This window comes from Abrus precatorius, unplaced genomic scaffold (genome assembly GCF_003935025.1).
Source record: "Abrus precatorius isolate BTA unplaced genomic scaffold, Abrus_2018 Scaffold8, whole genome shotgun sequence".
In the NCBI taxonomy this organism is placed as follows: Eukaryota; Viridiplantae; Streptophyta; class Magnoliopsida; order Fabales; family Fabaceae; genus Abrus; species Abrus precatorius.
This window is the reverse complement of record NW_020874428.1, coordinates 17,437,860-17,450,115: the sequence shown is the minus strand read 5'-3', so window position 1 is coordinate 17,450,115 and position 12,256 is coordinate 17,437,860. Positions and strand designations below refer to the sequence as shown.

Sequence of the window (12,256 nt, the reverse complement as noted above, 5' to 3'; positions counted from 1 at the left end):
CTGCAGAAATAGGAACCGCCCCAAAAAGGCAGGAAAACTATAAATATGAACTCAGTTCAGAGATTTAGATTTTTTGTTATTTTTTTATTTTCATTTCATTTTCACTTCTTAGAAGAGTTAAAGAGAGATTGAGGACGACTTCCAAGTTTCAATTATTGAGGAATCAAATTAGGAATTGGATTTGAAAATGAACTTCTGTTGCTTTTCTTCCTCTCTTTCTTTCTATTTTTTTTATCTGTAATGTTGTTCTAAACTTCTTTGCTAAAGATCTATGGATCCGAATTTGAGATGTTAACTTGATTTGGATCTAATCCTTGAGTTTTTTGTTAGATTGAGCAATTAGTTCTCGTTTTACTGCACTTGTGTAATGGTAATTTAATTAGTTAAACTTAGAGAACTTTTATCAATGGAAATTGAACTAGTTTCTTATATCTGAGTTAATTGCCAAGATTAATGGTATTTTAGGCATAAGTGTTAATAATCTTGTAATCCTATGATTTCTAACTCTTAATACAATATTTAATTGAATTACGCCTAAGAAATTAGGGTGATTAAGTTGAACATTAGGATCACTGAGTCAAGGGATTAATCTTTGGTTAAAATTAAGTGAAATTAATTATCAACTTTCCAGAACACTTAGAAGTTCAGAGCCTATTTAAATTGTCATTGAGAATTTAGTGAAATTTTTTCTTAACTACATTCCATTAATACTTTTCTAATACAAAATTTGTAGTTCTGTTTTACTTCAAGTCTATATTTTCTGCACTTGCTATTTTTAATTTTTCACATAATGCAAACCTTCCAATCAATTATATGACTTAACTAGATGTTAATTTTTGAATTGATAATTGAAAAAACCAATCCCTAAAGACAATATTTGAGACTCAAAAGTGATTCTATATTTTAAAACTTGCTACAACCACACTAGTATACTTGCTAGTTGACTCTTTTTGAGTTGTATCTTGTAAAGTAACATCTTAAGAATTTGTAAAAACTTTGAATTTCAAACAACATATATAGTACCACAATCACAAAAAGAGGGGGAATATGATATGTTTTCAAATAACACAATTCAGGAAGAAATAAATAAAACATCAAACGCATACATATCTTACTTCCACACAAACTCTTGGTTTGGTCCAAAATTTATTTGTCATGCTCATGTGACTCTTGCATGCAAAATAGAATCATAGCCATCAAAATTTGTTAGGATTTTCACCAGTCAATCTTAGGTAGTGTAAATCTTACTAATACAATTAGTTCCACTAACAAAATAGACCTCAGGAAAAAGTTAGGTTAAAAGAGCACCACATGAAGACTCCTAGCTAGAGGCTTAGGCTATAACACACTCAAAGACTTTTGATAAGTCACCTGACTCCATTAAATTTCTCAAACGTTGAGGTCATTCTTATCTTTCACCATCAATTGTTATAACATAACAACTTGACTTCCTTTCACAGTCAGAAGGTATCCATACCTGTTGACTATCTAAATAGTTTATTTCTCATTTCCATACATTTTTCATGGTCCCATAGGCACTAACCCAACTAAGGACTAACAGTCCATACCCCACCATTCACACAATTTTTCATTACAATTGGCAAGTACACGTATTGCTTACTAGCAAGGCATTCAAATAATTCAAATCACATGTCTGTGCTTAGGTGTTAATATGCCATTCAATTTCTATTCACAAAATGTCCTAAGTTTAAGGCACTTAGGTCTCCATACAATTTTTCATTTAATCTAGCACTTGACATAGTAATCATACATATAAGCACATTTACACTAACACAGCAAGGCAATAAAAAATGAAGATATAAACACATTTGTATTTGGGGTCATAACTTCATTGTTCAGAGTTCGATTCATTCACATAAGATATGGATCACATTTATTTTTCAAAAATGAAGATACCAAGTCCATTAAAAAAAGTTTTTGTTAAGTTTACTAATTTTAGTGTGTCAAAAACATAAGCAAAATAAGGCAATTATTCATATAGCATAATTTTTAGAATTCAATAGCACTTACAAAAATGAGCGTAAATATTTTCACAAAGTCTAATTGATGCTCAAGATGATTTATTGAAAAGATTACGGTACAAGGAATAAATTTAGACACTCACAAATAAGTTTCGTACATAGGTTTGACAAAAAAAATGATAAGGCAACTACTACTAACACTAACAAAATGCATAGTTTGGACACTTATGTAGTTTGGGATAGAAAGCGAGTGTTCAAATTATATATTCGAAAGGTATTTCATTTGTAGACATGGAAAAAAAGTTGCATGTTAGATTAAATCACCACAAAAGTAAAATTTAAAATAAAAAGTGATTTAGCTCATTCTTTACTATAGAAAACAAAGTTTCAAACACTTATATATTTTAAACATATCTTGATGATTTGAACTTTATTTTTGGATTTAGAGTGTTTTGAAAAGGTGGATCAAGAGAAATCTAAAAGTGTATTCTTATGCAAGATATAAAATCTATAAGAGGTTTAAAATTATTAAAAATAGAAACGCTAACAAGGGAATTTTCTAGCTTTGCTAAGGCTCTCATGGAACTCTGATTGACTTACCTTGTGGATGCAATTTTAGCAAAGAACAAATGAATTTTTCTTATTATATTTTTTTCTTTAAGATGTTCAAAATTACAAGAAAACTACTTTTTTGCAGTTGTAGTGTTATATAACACATTGGTTTTTTAGTAATAATCAATGGTTAATTAGTTAATCACAATTAAGAAAGAATATCACTTGTATAGATAGAACAAAAGAGAGGAAAGAAAGGTAGATTGTCAATTGAAAAAAAGATTATACGCTTTTAAGAGTAGGGAAAGTTCAGGTTCTCTTAAATAACTTAAGAAATCCACTAAATTAATAATAAAATTATCTTTTTTTTTTATCTTTTATTAATTTGATTCCTATCAATTGTTATCAAATATCCATGTCTTAATAGCAGTTTTATAGTCTACACAAAGATGAGAACTTGATTAGATGCGTTGGAACTAAGCATATAGGTATGGAAGAATCATCAATAAGATGTGAGTCATGAATTAAGATGGGAGCAAGAAGATCTATAAAGAATAGGTGAATGATAAGTTTGAGGTAGTTATGCGAGAGATACAAAATCTTAGGAAAGGAAAGGGTCAAAGGCAAAAAATAAAGAAAAAAGGACTAAGAAGAAAATGATTCAAGGGGAGAAGATTCTTAGCTTGAATCTAAGCATTAGTTTATTCATCAAGACAAATGAGGAGGATTGACATTCTACTATTTAATGGAGATGATTTGTATGGGTGAATCCACACAATTGAAAAGTATTTCAAATTAAGAAGTGCTAAAGATAAAGAAAATATAAAGGTTGTTCTTGTAGCAATGGAGGGAAAACCCTTAATTGGTTTTAATGGTGGGATTTCTAAATAAACAAACTGACATAAAATGAGTTCAAAAAGGAATGATTGAGTGATTTCAGCCTGAATGTGACCCATGTGGCAATTTAGGTTGAGGTGAAGGTTCTGTAGAGCAAGAAAGTAAAAACAATAAAGATATAAAGAAAAAAGAGGAGGAAAACCATGGTAAATCAACACTAACAATAATTTTAGTGATGAAAAACTAGGATCAAGGTTGTGCAGATGACATTAATGGCACGGAAGCAAAAGAAACAAAAAATAAGAGTGGTCATTCACTAAAAGAGGTAACCTTTATATGAATATGAATCATGATGAAGATATGAAAGATATGAAATGTTGGGTTTCAAGAGTTTCAACTAACCCACCAACATTACACCTACTTAAATTAGATTTGATTTGAGACATGTTCATGTCATTAATGATTAAGGTGTTCAAGCTCATAAGCATGCAGGCCAACTTACCACAATAATCACAAGAGCTAACAAATTATGATCTTTCTATTTTAGTCAAGATAAAGGCACATATAGGTATTGTTATGCATATTTAGAACAATGACATATGAGCAACGGTTGATGTTACCACATAGATGAAGAAGATGGTGAACAAGGAAGTGGTTCTACAATCACAAAACATCAATGTAGTTCATAAGCCGACAAGGGTAAAGAATAAAATGAAGTCTAGCTTATTGACCATGCTTTTGTCGCCAAAACTTTTGAATAATAATAGGTTACACCGGTTATTACTACAATATTGATAGAAATGAAAAAAGGAATAATGACATGCAAAATTGTACTATTAGAATATATGTTGGAGTTGCTCAACCTAAGGTTAAGCATGAATAGGGTCTAATATATATACTTCAATTAATTTGAAACTTAATTGAACTTCAAAGGACTAGGTGAATGTTGGGGGGAGGGGAGGGAAGGAGGGAAGGCAAGGGAGTACTTTATTTAATCAATAATAAAATTTTTATTTTTTTTAATTCTCTTTTATTGATTTGGTTCTTATCACAATGTAGGTTAACTCCCGTGAATAAAGGAAATGTCAGATGTTAGTTGTTTGTGGAGGATAAAAGTTAATTTTCTTTTCTTTTTTTGTTGAGTTTTAGGTGCTGAACTTTAGAGAGTGAACACGTGAGGTGAGTAACAATAATGAGGGAGAATTTTTGTTGGAATAAAGGAGAAAAAAGAGTGAGAATTCAAAGATGTAAAGATGAGTTAACTTAGCATATTTTAATATTTTCCTTCCTACTACACTAAGAACGAGAAAGAGAAAGAGATAGAGAAAGAATTATGTATGATAGGTTTCGGGAGTATGTTCAATTAGAGGATGAAATAGAGTAGCCTACTACATTAGTCATATAACCGAAATTGAGAGAAAGAATTAGTGGCTTTAAATTTTTTATTACATTATTGAATTCTACTCTATTGGACTGAAAATTAGAAAAAAGAAAAATAAGCTTTTCTAATTGGTTACTTAATTGAGGTGGGGGAGTGGTGAGCGGGTTCTCTTAAGTTAAACTAAAATATAGTGAAATGAATTATCATTGGTACAATGTTACTTAACTAATATTAATAGAAAGTGTTATTCTCCATCTTGTTGCATCAAAAATGAAAGAAAAAGTGAGTAAAATTTTCGTTCTAACATTTGTTCCAAAATGAAAAGGGTAAGTAACTTTAGTGTATTCGAAAAAATATTCTATTGATAAATAAAAAACGTGCTCTTTAGTCAAAGGAGAGAGTATTTGTTTCAACTGGATACTACTCATCAAGAATTTTGAGAAAAAAAATTTATAAAAATTGAATGTGCTACACACATATACTAAGAGAAATTTATGAAATTTTTTAATATTGATAAAGTTCCTAAAAATAAAAATATAATCTTTATAAAATACTAAGACACATTATCCTTGACACGCATCTCAAAATAATTTATAAAAAAATATTTTTAGTTAATATGAACAAGAAATTCAAATAAATTTATTTGCTTATATGTACACATCATAGAACATACATGTTCTACATACATAGGAAGTGAAAAATGATATGTATAAAAAAATATAAAATAATTATATTTAAAATAATTATAAAAATATATTTTTTTTTATAAGATTGTTTTCTTAATAAAATATTTATTCTTAATTTGTATATTATATAAATATTTAAAATAAAATAAAAAAAACTTAAAATTTCATGTGATTTCCTTTTGTATGCTTTCTTTTTAAAATTGAATCGTTTGCAATAAATTTTCTCGAACAAAATCTTAATAATTAATTTTTATATTAAATTATTAAAATAATCAATTACAAGTTAATTTGTCCATTTTAATTTTTATTAATTAATTTTTTTATTGTCCATTAAAACAAAAATTAATAGTTAAAATTTTATTAAAAGAGATTGAAAAATATTTTATTAAAAAAATCTAAATTCATTTCCTCTTCTTTTTCCATTATCTTCCATTTAAGAACAATTTTTTTTTGTATAGAAAAAAAATTTCCTCCCTCATTCTCACCTTTCCTTCAAATATCAAATATTTTCTTTCCTTTTTTTTTTTTTCCGTTCTTCTCTTCTCTTTTAAGCAAAATTTAATTTTTTTTCAATATATTAAAATTAAGTCATTTTAATATTTTCATTATTTAGACTTTTAAAAGACTAAACCCTCACTTTAGTCCCTGAGAGAATTTGAGTCCAACATTTTAGTTCTTGAGACATTTAAAATATCATGTTAGTCCCCAACTTTTTTTTTCCGTCATTCATTTTAGTCCTTGATATCAGACCTCGTTAAGAAACTGTGATAGAAAACTGAGTTATTACATTAAGTGCTATATCAAAATTCTACTTGACAGAAATATTGTCATTTTTGAAAGTTGAAGTGTCACTTTTAACTGCAAAACAGTGTAGTTCTGATCTAAGGACCTATTTACCAACATTGACCATACATTTGGACAATTTCCACCACCACTGGAACTTCCCTGCTTCTTACTACCTCCTAAACTCTGAAGATTCATCACCATGTGAATCGCCACAGTGACCCTGACCGAGAAAAAAATTCTCAATCACAACAGAAATCTGAGATATTGAAACCACTTGCCTACCTAATGAACTCCTCCCAGTTCATACTTAGTCTTCACCTCAACACGAGAAGGTAGAACATGAATGCTCTCATCATTGATTGTTCTCCATGGGACAGACATACCATCAAAGGTCTAATACACAGATCATAACCAAAACGATCTGAAGTCCTCACAGTCCTACGGAACACCTAAAATAAAAAATGTAAAACATTACTAGGGGCTGATACATAGATCCATCAATTAAAAAACCCTCATCAAACTAATAGAAAACAAAAATCATGCACAATTAAAAGCCACGGATCTAATTTCCTTATCTTGTTCGTCCCCAAAACATTACTTAGGATTATTTGTCTCCAAAACAAAAAAATGACTCAATGAATTAAGAAATTTTTTACCAAATTTTTCATCTGTTGACCCTTCTTCCACTACAACAAATTTCAATCTTTAAATATTTCACCCCCAAACATAACTACGAACAAAAATTTGGGAGAGATTATGCGTGCACTTAGGGTAGGGTTTTTCTTCGACACAAATGAGGAAATATATCATTAAGTTTGGGCAAGAAAGGCTTCAATTAGAACAACATCGTTTTGCAATTAAAATTATCATGCCAACTTCCAAAAATGACTCATTTTCTATCAAGTGGGATTCTGATATAGCACTTAACGTGACAACTCAACCTTCTGTTAACTCAACCTTCTGTTACAATTTTTTAACGAGGTCTGACGTCAGGAACTAAGATAAATAATTGAGAAAGAAATTGAAAACTAACGTAATATTTTAAATGTCTCAAGGACTAAAATGCTGGACTCAAACTTTTTCCGGAACCAAAGTGAGAGTTTAGTCCTTTTAAAATTATCGCATAAAATAAATATATTTTTATTTTTATTTTTTTCTTTTCACTAAAATTAAGTCATTTTAATACATTCATTATTTAGTCTTTTAAAATTTATTGCATAAAATGAATAAATTTTTATTTTTATTTTTATCTTTTCATTAAGATTAAGTCATTTTAATGCATTCATTATTTAATCTTTTAAAATTTATTGCATAAAATGAATTAGTTCAAATGAATTTGATAATTTATTTTATAAGTTTTGATTAAATTAAAAGCAATAAATAAGAAAATTAGTATAAATAAAATCATAATAAAAAATATTATTTATAAAATTTATAATGTAAATTATTGTCTTAACTTCTGTGTAAAATGTTAATATTGAAAAAAGAAAAGTGAGGGAGTAAGGTACAATTCATACGAGACATCGTTGAGGGCCTTATTGCTAAGTATATCCTTTTGGGGTCGCCCTTGTGTTCAGTGTCTGGAGGTTTGGTCGTTAACGACACAATGGGAGCAGATATTGAATCACAGGCAAAGAACGCAGAAGAGAGGCCAAAGCCTACCCTCACACAACACCAATTCCTCTCTTGGAAGCGCCAGAAGGTCTCGCCTCTTCATCTCTCACTTTCCCAATTACTCACATTAGGGCTTTTCATTCTTTCTCTGTTTATTGCGTTTCGCATTCCATTTTCTTCTTAATTTTAACAATATGACTTCGAGACTTTTTTATCCAATAATTTAGTGAGTCGTGGTTATGTATTTCTTAGATAAAATATATTCAAAATTATGATTGTAATGAAGTTTAGATCAACAAAGAAGACCACTTCATCTTGGGATAGTTCTGAGTATCAAGACTTGATGGCATGATATATGGTGGTCCAATCACAAAATCGGATAACTAATTTAAATTGTTGTTTGAACACGAAATATGTTGGGGGTTTCCTAATTGCACGTTTTTACCAGCTTTTGGTTCAACTTTTCAAAAATAAGTGTTTGGTTCTTAAAAATTAATTGTCTCCAAACATGCCCTTAGATTGTTATCAGATTTGCTGGCACATGCTACTAATTTTAGTTCAATCAGCTCTTTGTCTCCCTTAAAAGTAGAAGGATGCAAATCAGATAATGTTTTTTAAACTAATTGGTTAGATTTTGATTATTACCAATGACAAGAAAATGGAAAAGCAAAGAACCAAGAATATAGATGTATTCAATACGATAATTTGACTAATTAAATGCCCTAGCCATTGGGGATAAAATTGCAAGCAATTTGTTAAACTTCCCTGCCGAAAGTCTCAAGTCAATCAGATTGAAGCACTTTTAAGCTGGTTGGTTGTGAGAAGCTTTGTTCTGTTGCAGGGAATCACCAATTTAATCCTTTGTTGTCTCCAAATTGATGGTATGTGTACTTCTTTTTCAGGATGCTGCTGCATCAGCCAGAAAAGCTGAAGTATCCAGGAAACGTGCGGAAGATATTGCTGCTGGAACAGTTCAAATGAATGGCCGTGAGCTGTTTTTGCATGAGCCATGGGTGTTTGATAACTCTCGCTATTGAGGTTTATTTGCATTGGTGCAAAAAGCTCTTTATGGTACTTTGAAGAGAAATATTGTAAACTAAATATTTTCATTCATGCTTCTCGAGAGAGTTTCATCTGTTAAAATTTTTTATGTTAGTGATATAAGAAATTTTCATTTTGTTGGGATCAAAATCTTTTTCTGGAGCAATATATTTTGGAATATTAAGTTTGTGCCTTTTGCAAAGGAAGATTGAAAAGATTGTTGCCAGGGTGGCTCAATTCACCTTAAAAACTTTGTGAATCATGAGCAGCTGGAACATTACAATTCATTGTCTTTCTAATGATGAGAGTCTTCTCCGATTTTAGCATTTCCGTATAGTTGGGCAATATAGTTATCTTCTCTGATTTTATAACATTGCTATTTTTCAATTGCCACAGCTCTTTAACTACGCTTGAGAAAGTTTCAGCTGCGTTCATTAGCATAGGGGCACCCAAGTTCCTTCTATTTACCTACCTATGAAAATTTTCCATTTCATCATTACTGATTGACTTTGCAAGTAGAAACTGTTTGAGATATCATAGACATTCTTGAGCTCTACCTGGAGAGTTTAGGAGAATCTGTCTCTGGCATGGTATTAGAGTTTTTATTACCAAATAAACAATACTTCAAGAGAGTCAATGTGTGCATGTCTGTGCATCAAGGACTATTGTGTGAGGTGATATTGTTGGTTGAATTATCATAGTTGTGCAACCAAGATTCCTTACGCTTTTTATGTAACTCACAATTTCACTACTTCTTTACAGAAAGTGTGAATATTATTTACAAATCTTACAAATGATGAAACCTGAGTTAAGGTGGTGGTGGATAATTTAGCTGTATTCTTTCATTTTCCTTTCAACATTCCTTTTCACTTGTTTAAATTTTAAAATATGATTGAACACTGTGAGCAAGATAGAGTGAATAAAGCATGAAAGAACCGAATCTTGAAAACATTCTTTCCTAGTGATGAGACCGTGGAGAAAATAAGCACCATCGAAACAAGATGCTATTATTCATTCTCCACTGGTCTGCTATACAGATATGATTCACTGAACATGATTAATGTGCTAAAACCTTTCATGCAAGAAAATAATATCATTAACAAGTTTGTTTTTTAAATCAAAAAGGAACAAAGAAAGAAGCAAATTGGCACTATTTATGCCAGAGGGATGTCGATAATGCCCAAAAAAAGTGTTCAGCAGGAAAGTATTAGGAACGAACCAAAGCAAAAAGATAATCGTTTGTTTCAAATCTTTTCTTAAAATGTTATAAAAAGTAAATATTAATATTTTTTTTAAAAATTAGGCTAAATATAACCTCGCACTAAATAAAGTCCAATATACTTAAAGCAGCCCAAGTCCAGGTACATGGGCGTGGCCATTTTCTCCAACCCACGTTTTTAGACAACAGGCTTGGAGCAGAAAAAGAAGGAAAAAATGGATAGAACTGATAAAAGTAACCTAGCGGTAACGTTAGATACATGGAATGTAAGTTCAAACTATATTGTATATGAAAATTACAATCTTATTCCTCTCCTCTTGAAAAAAAAAAAAACAGGAAAAAAAAGACCTCAAATGACTAAAAAACAAGAAAGATTGGTCTCAAGTCTCTTGTTGATATTAAGCTCTAGAGACATGCTATATGAATTGGGAAAAGGGTTGAAAATTTGTTATATGTAAAAGAAAAATATTTATTTAACGCTCTATTGAGTATTTATAATTTGAGAGAAATAGGAATAGAAAAAGAGATGTAATAAATAAAGTAATTGATAAAAAGAGAGAAATAGAGAGACAAAAAATTTTGAATAAATTTTAAAACTTAAAATATTTATAAATCAAAGCTGTATAAGAAATCACACTCCTATCGTCTATCTTCAATTCTCAAACCCCCGCTTGAGGGCGAGAGAGAGTTTTAAATAAAAAAAGGTTCCACCCATACTCTATGGTTCAAAAGAGATAACTCCTACTTGATGGTCCATTCCACTAAGAATATATCAATATTTTGCAATTAGATAAATCTTTTTCTAAATTTGCAAATAGTTATTTATTTTTACACTAAACAATTAAATATTAACAATTAAATAATATTTAATGATGATTTATAAGAAGTTATTCATATATGTAATCATTCAACGTGTTTCTTTCATTTTCTACAAAATATGTGCAGAACAAGTTATAATATAGCCATTATTAACAGAGGCATGAATAAAAAGAGGGGGTACTACTATAAACTAAACCCATGAAAAATAATAAAAAGTTGTATATAGATACTACACCAAATTTAGCTTATGCAAGTCACAGTACTGAAATGAAAAAGACATGCACCACACGGGTACTAGACAGAAATAAGTAAGATGGGTCTCAACTGGTTAAACTCTTGATGACAACAAAATATATAGAGTGACATTATCCCATGTTTCGGAATTGATTGGAAAACAATAAAAACTCTTAAGACAGTTGAGTTGACCCCATTTCACCGATCGGATATTGAGAATTGCCACACATTTTTCATGACAACAGGTAGTACCCATATTTTTCTGGATCTGCATTAAGAACAAAATCATTCTTATAAGAAAAAACTGGAAGATTTTTTGGATACATATGTAATGCTCGATTGTACTGTAAATTTTCCTTGATTTAGTTACAGAGACTAATTAAAATATAAACCAAGTGTGCATGTAGAAGAATAAAATTAATATGTGTGAGTGTGTTTTATAAATTTTTATTGATAAATTCATTCAAATTGTATCTATATATCACTGGATAAAAAGTCAATGAACTGCTATGAACAGGGAAAGAAAATGAGGATAGTTCAAAAAAGTAATTAATTAATTAATTGTAATTACCTTGCAATGCTTTCCACACCCTAAGATGGGGGTCAATTGGAAGGCCAAGACTCTCAAATATAGGATCATAGAGAGAATTCCTGAAATATCAAAAAAACGTGACATGGCAGTTAAAATCTCAAAGAGATAAGGTGAGAAACAACAGTTGAGAATTACGAGTAGATTGAAGCTTTGGAGGAAGACAACATTGAATATGGCACCAAGGAAGAGTTTGTAGCGTTGTGGTTCTGATTTTTCATCACTTCATTCTTAGTTGTCAGGTCTGCTTCTGGGGTTTTACCCTTTGCGTCAGCTTTTTCTTCTATAGGTGGATCCTTCTACAACCAGTCAAAACAAGCCAAGTAGAATAACCTCAAACAGAAAATTTATTTGTACAATACTTTTAATTTTCATTTTACAATTAAGAGAGAAATAGCTATAAAAGTATGAGATGAGATAACATAAGTAATGTAATAAAAAGAGATAAATACTTTTTTATATAAAAAACCATTATAGATAGTGTGTATAAAAATAATATAATTCAATCTTGAAATT

General features: G+C 29.9%; 1 protein-coding gene across 1 annotated transcript; it reads left to right on the top strand.

Moving 5' to 3' along the window:
- Nucleotides 1-7,732: 7,732 nt before the first annotated feature.
- Nucleotides 7,733-9,675, top strand: LOC113848095 (zinc finger CCCH domain-containing protein 15 homolog). Its single transcript, XM_027477479.1, has 2 exons — nucleotides 7,733-7,926; nucleotides 8,741-9,675. The coding sequence occupies exons 1-2, from the start codon at nucleotides 7,831-7,833 to the stop codon at nucleotides 8,873-8,875; spliced, it is 231 nt and encodes a 76-aa protein (XP_027333280.1). The 5' UTR covers nucleotides 7,733-7,830; the 3' UTR covers nucleotides 8,876-9,675.
- Nucleotides 9,676-12,256: the final 2,581 nt, after the last annotated feature.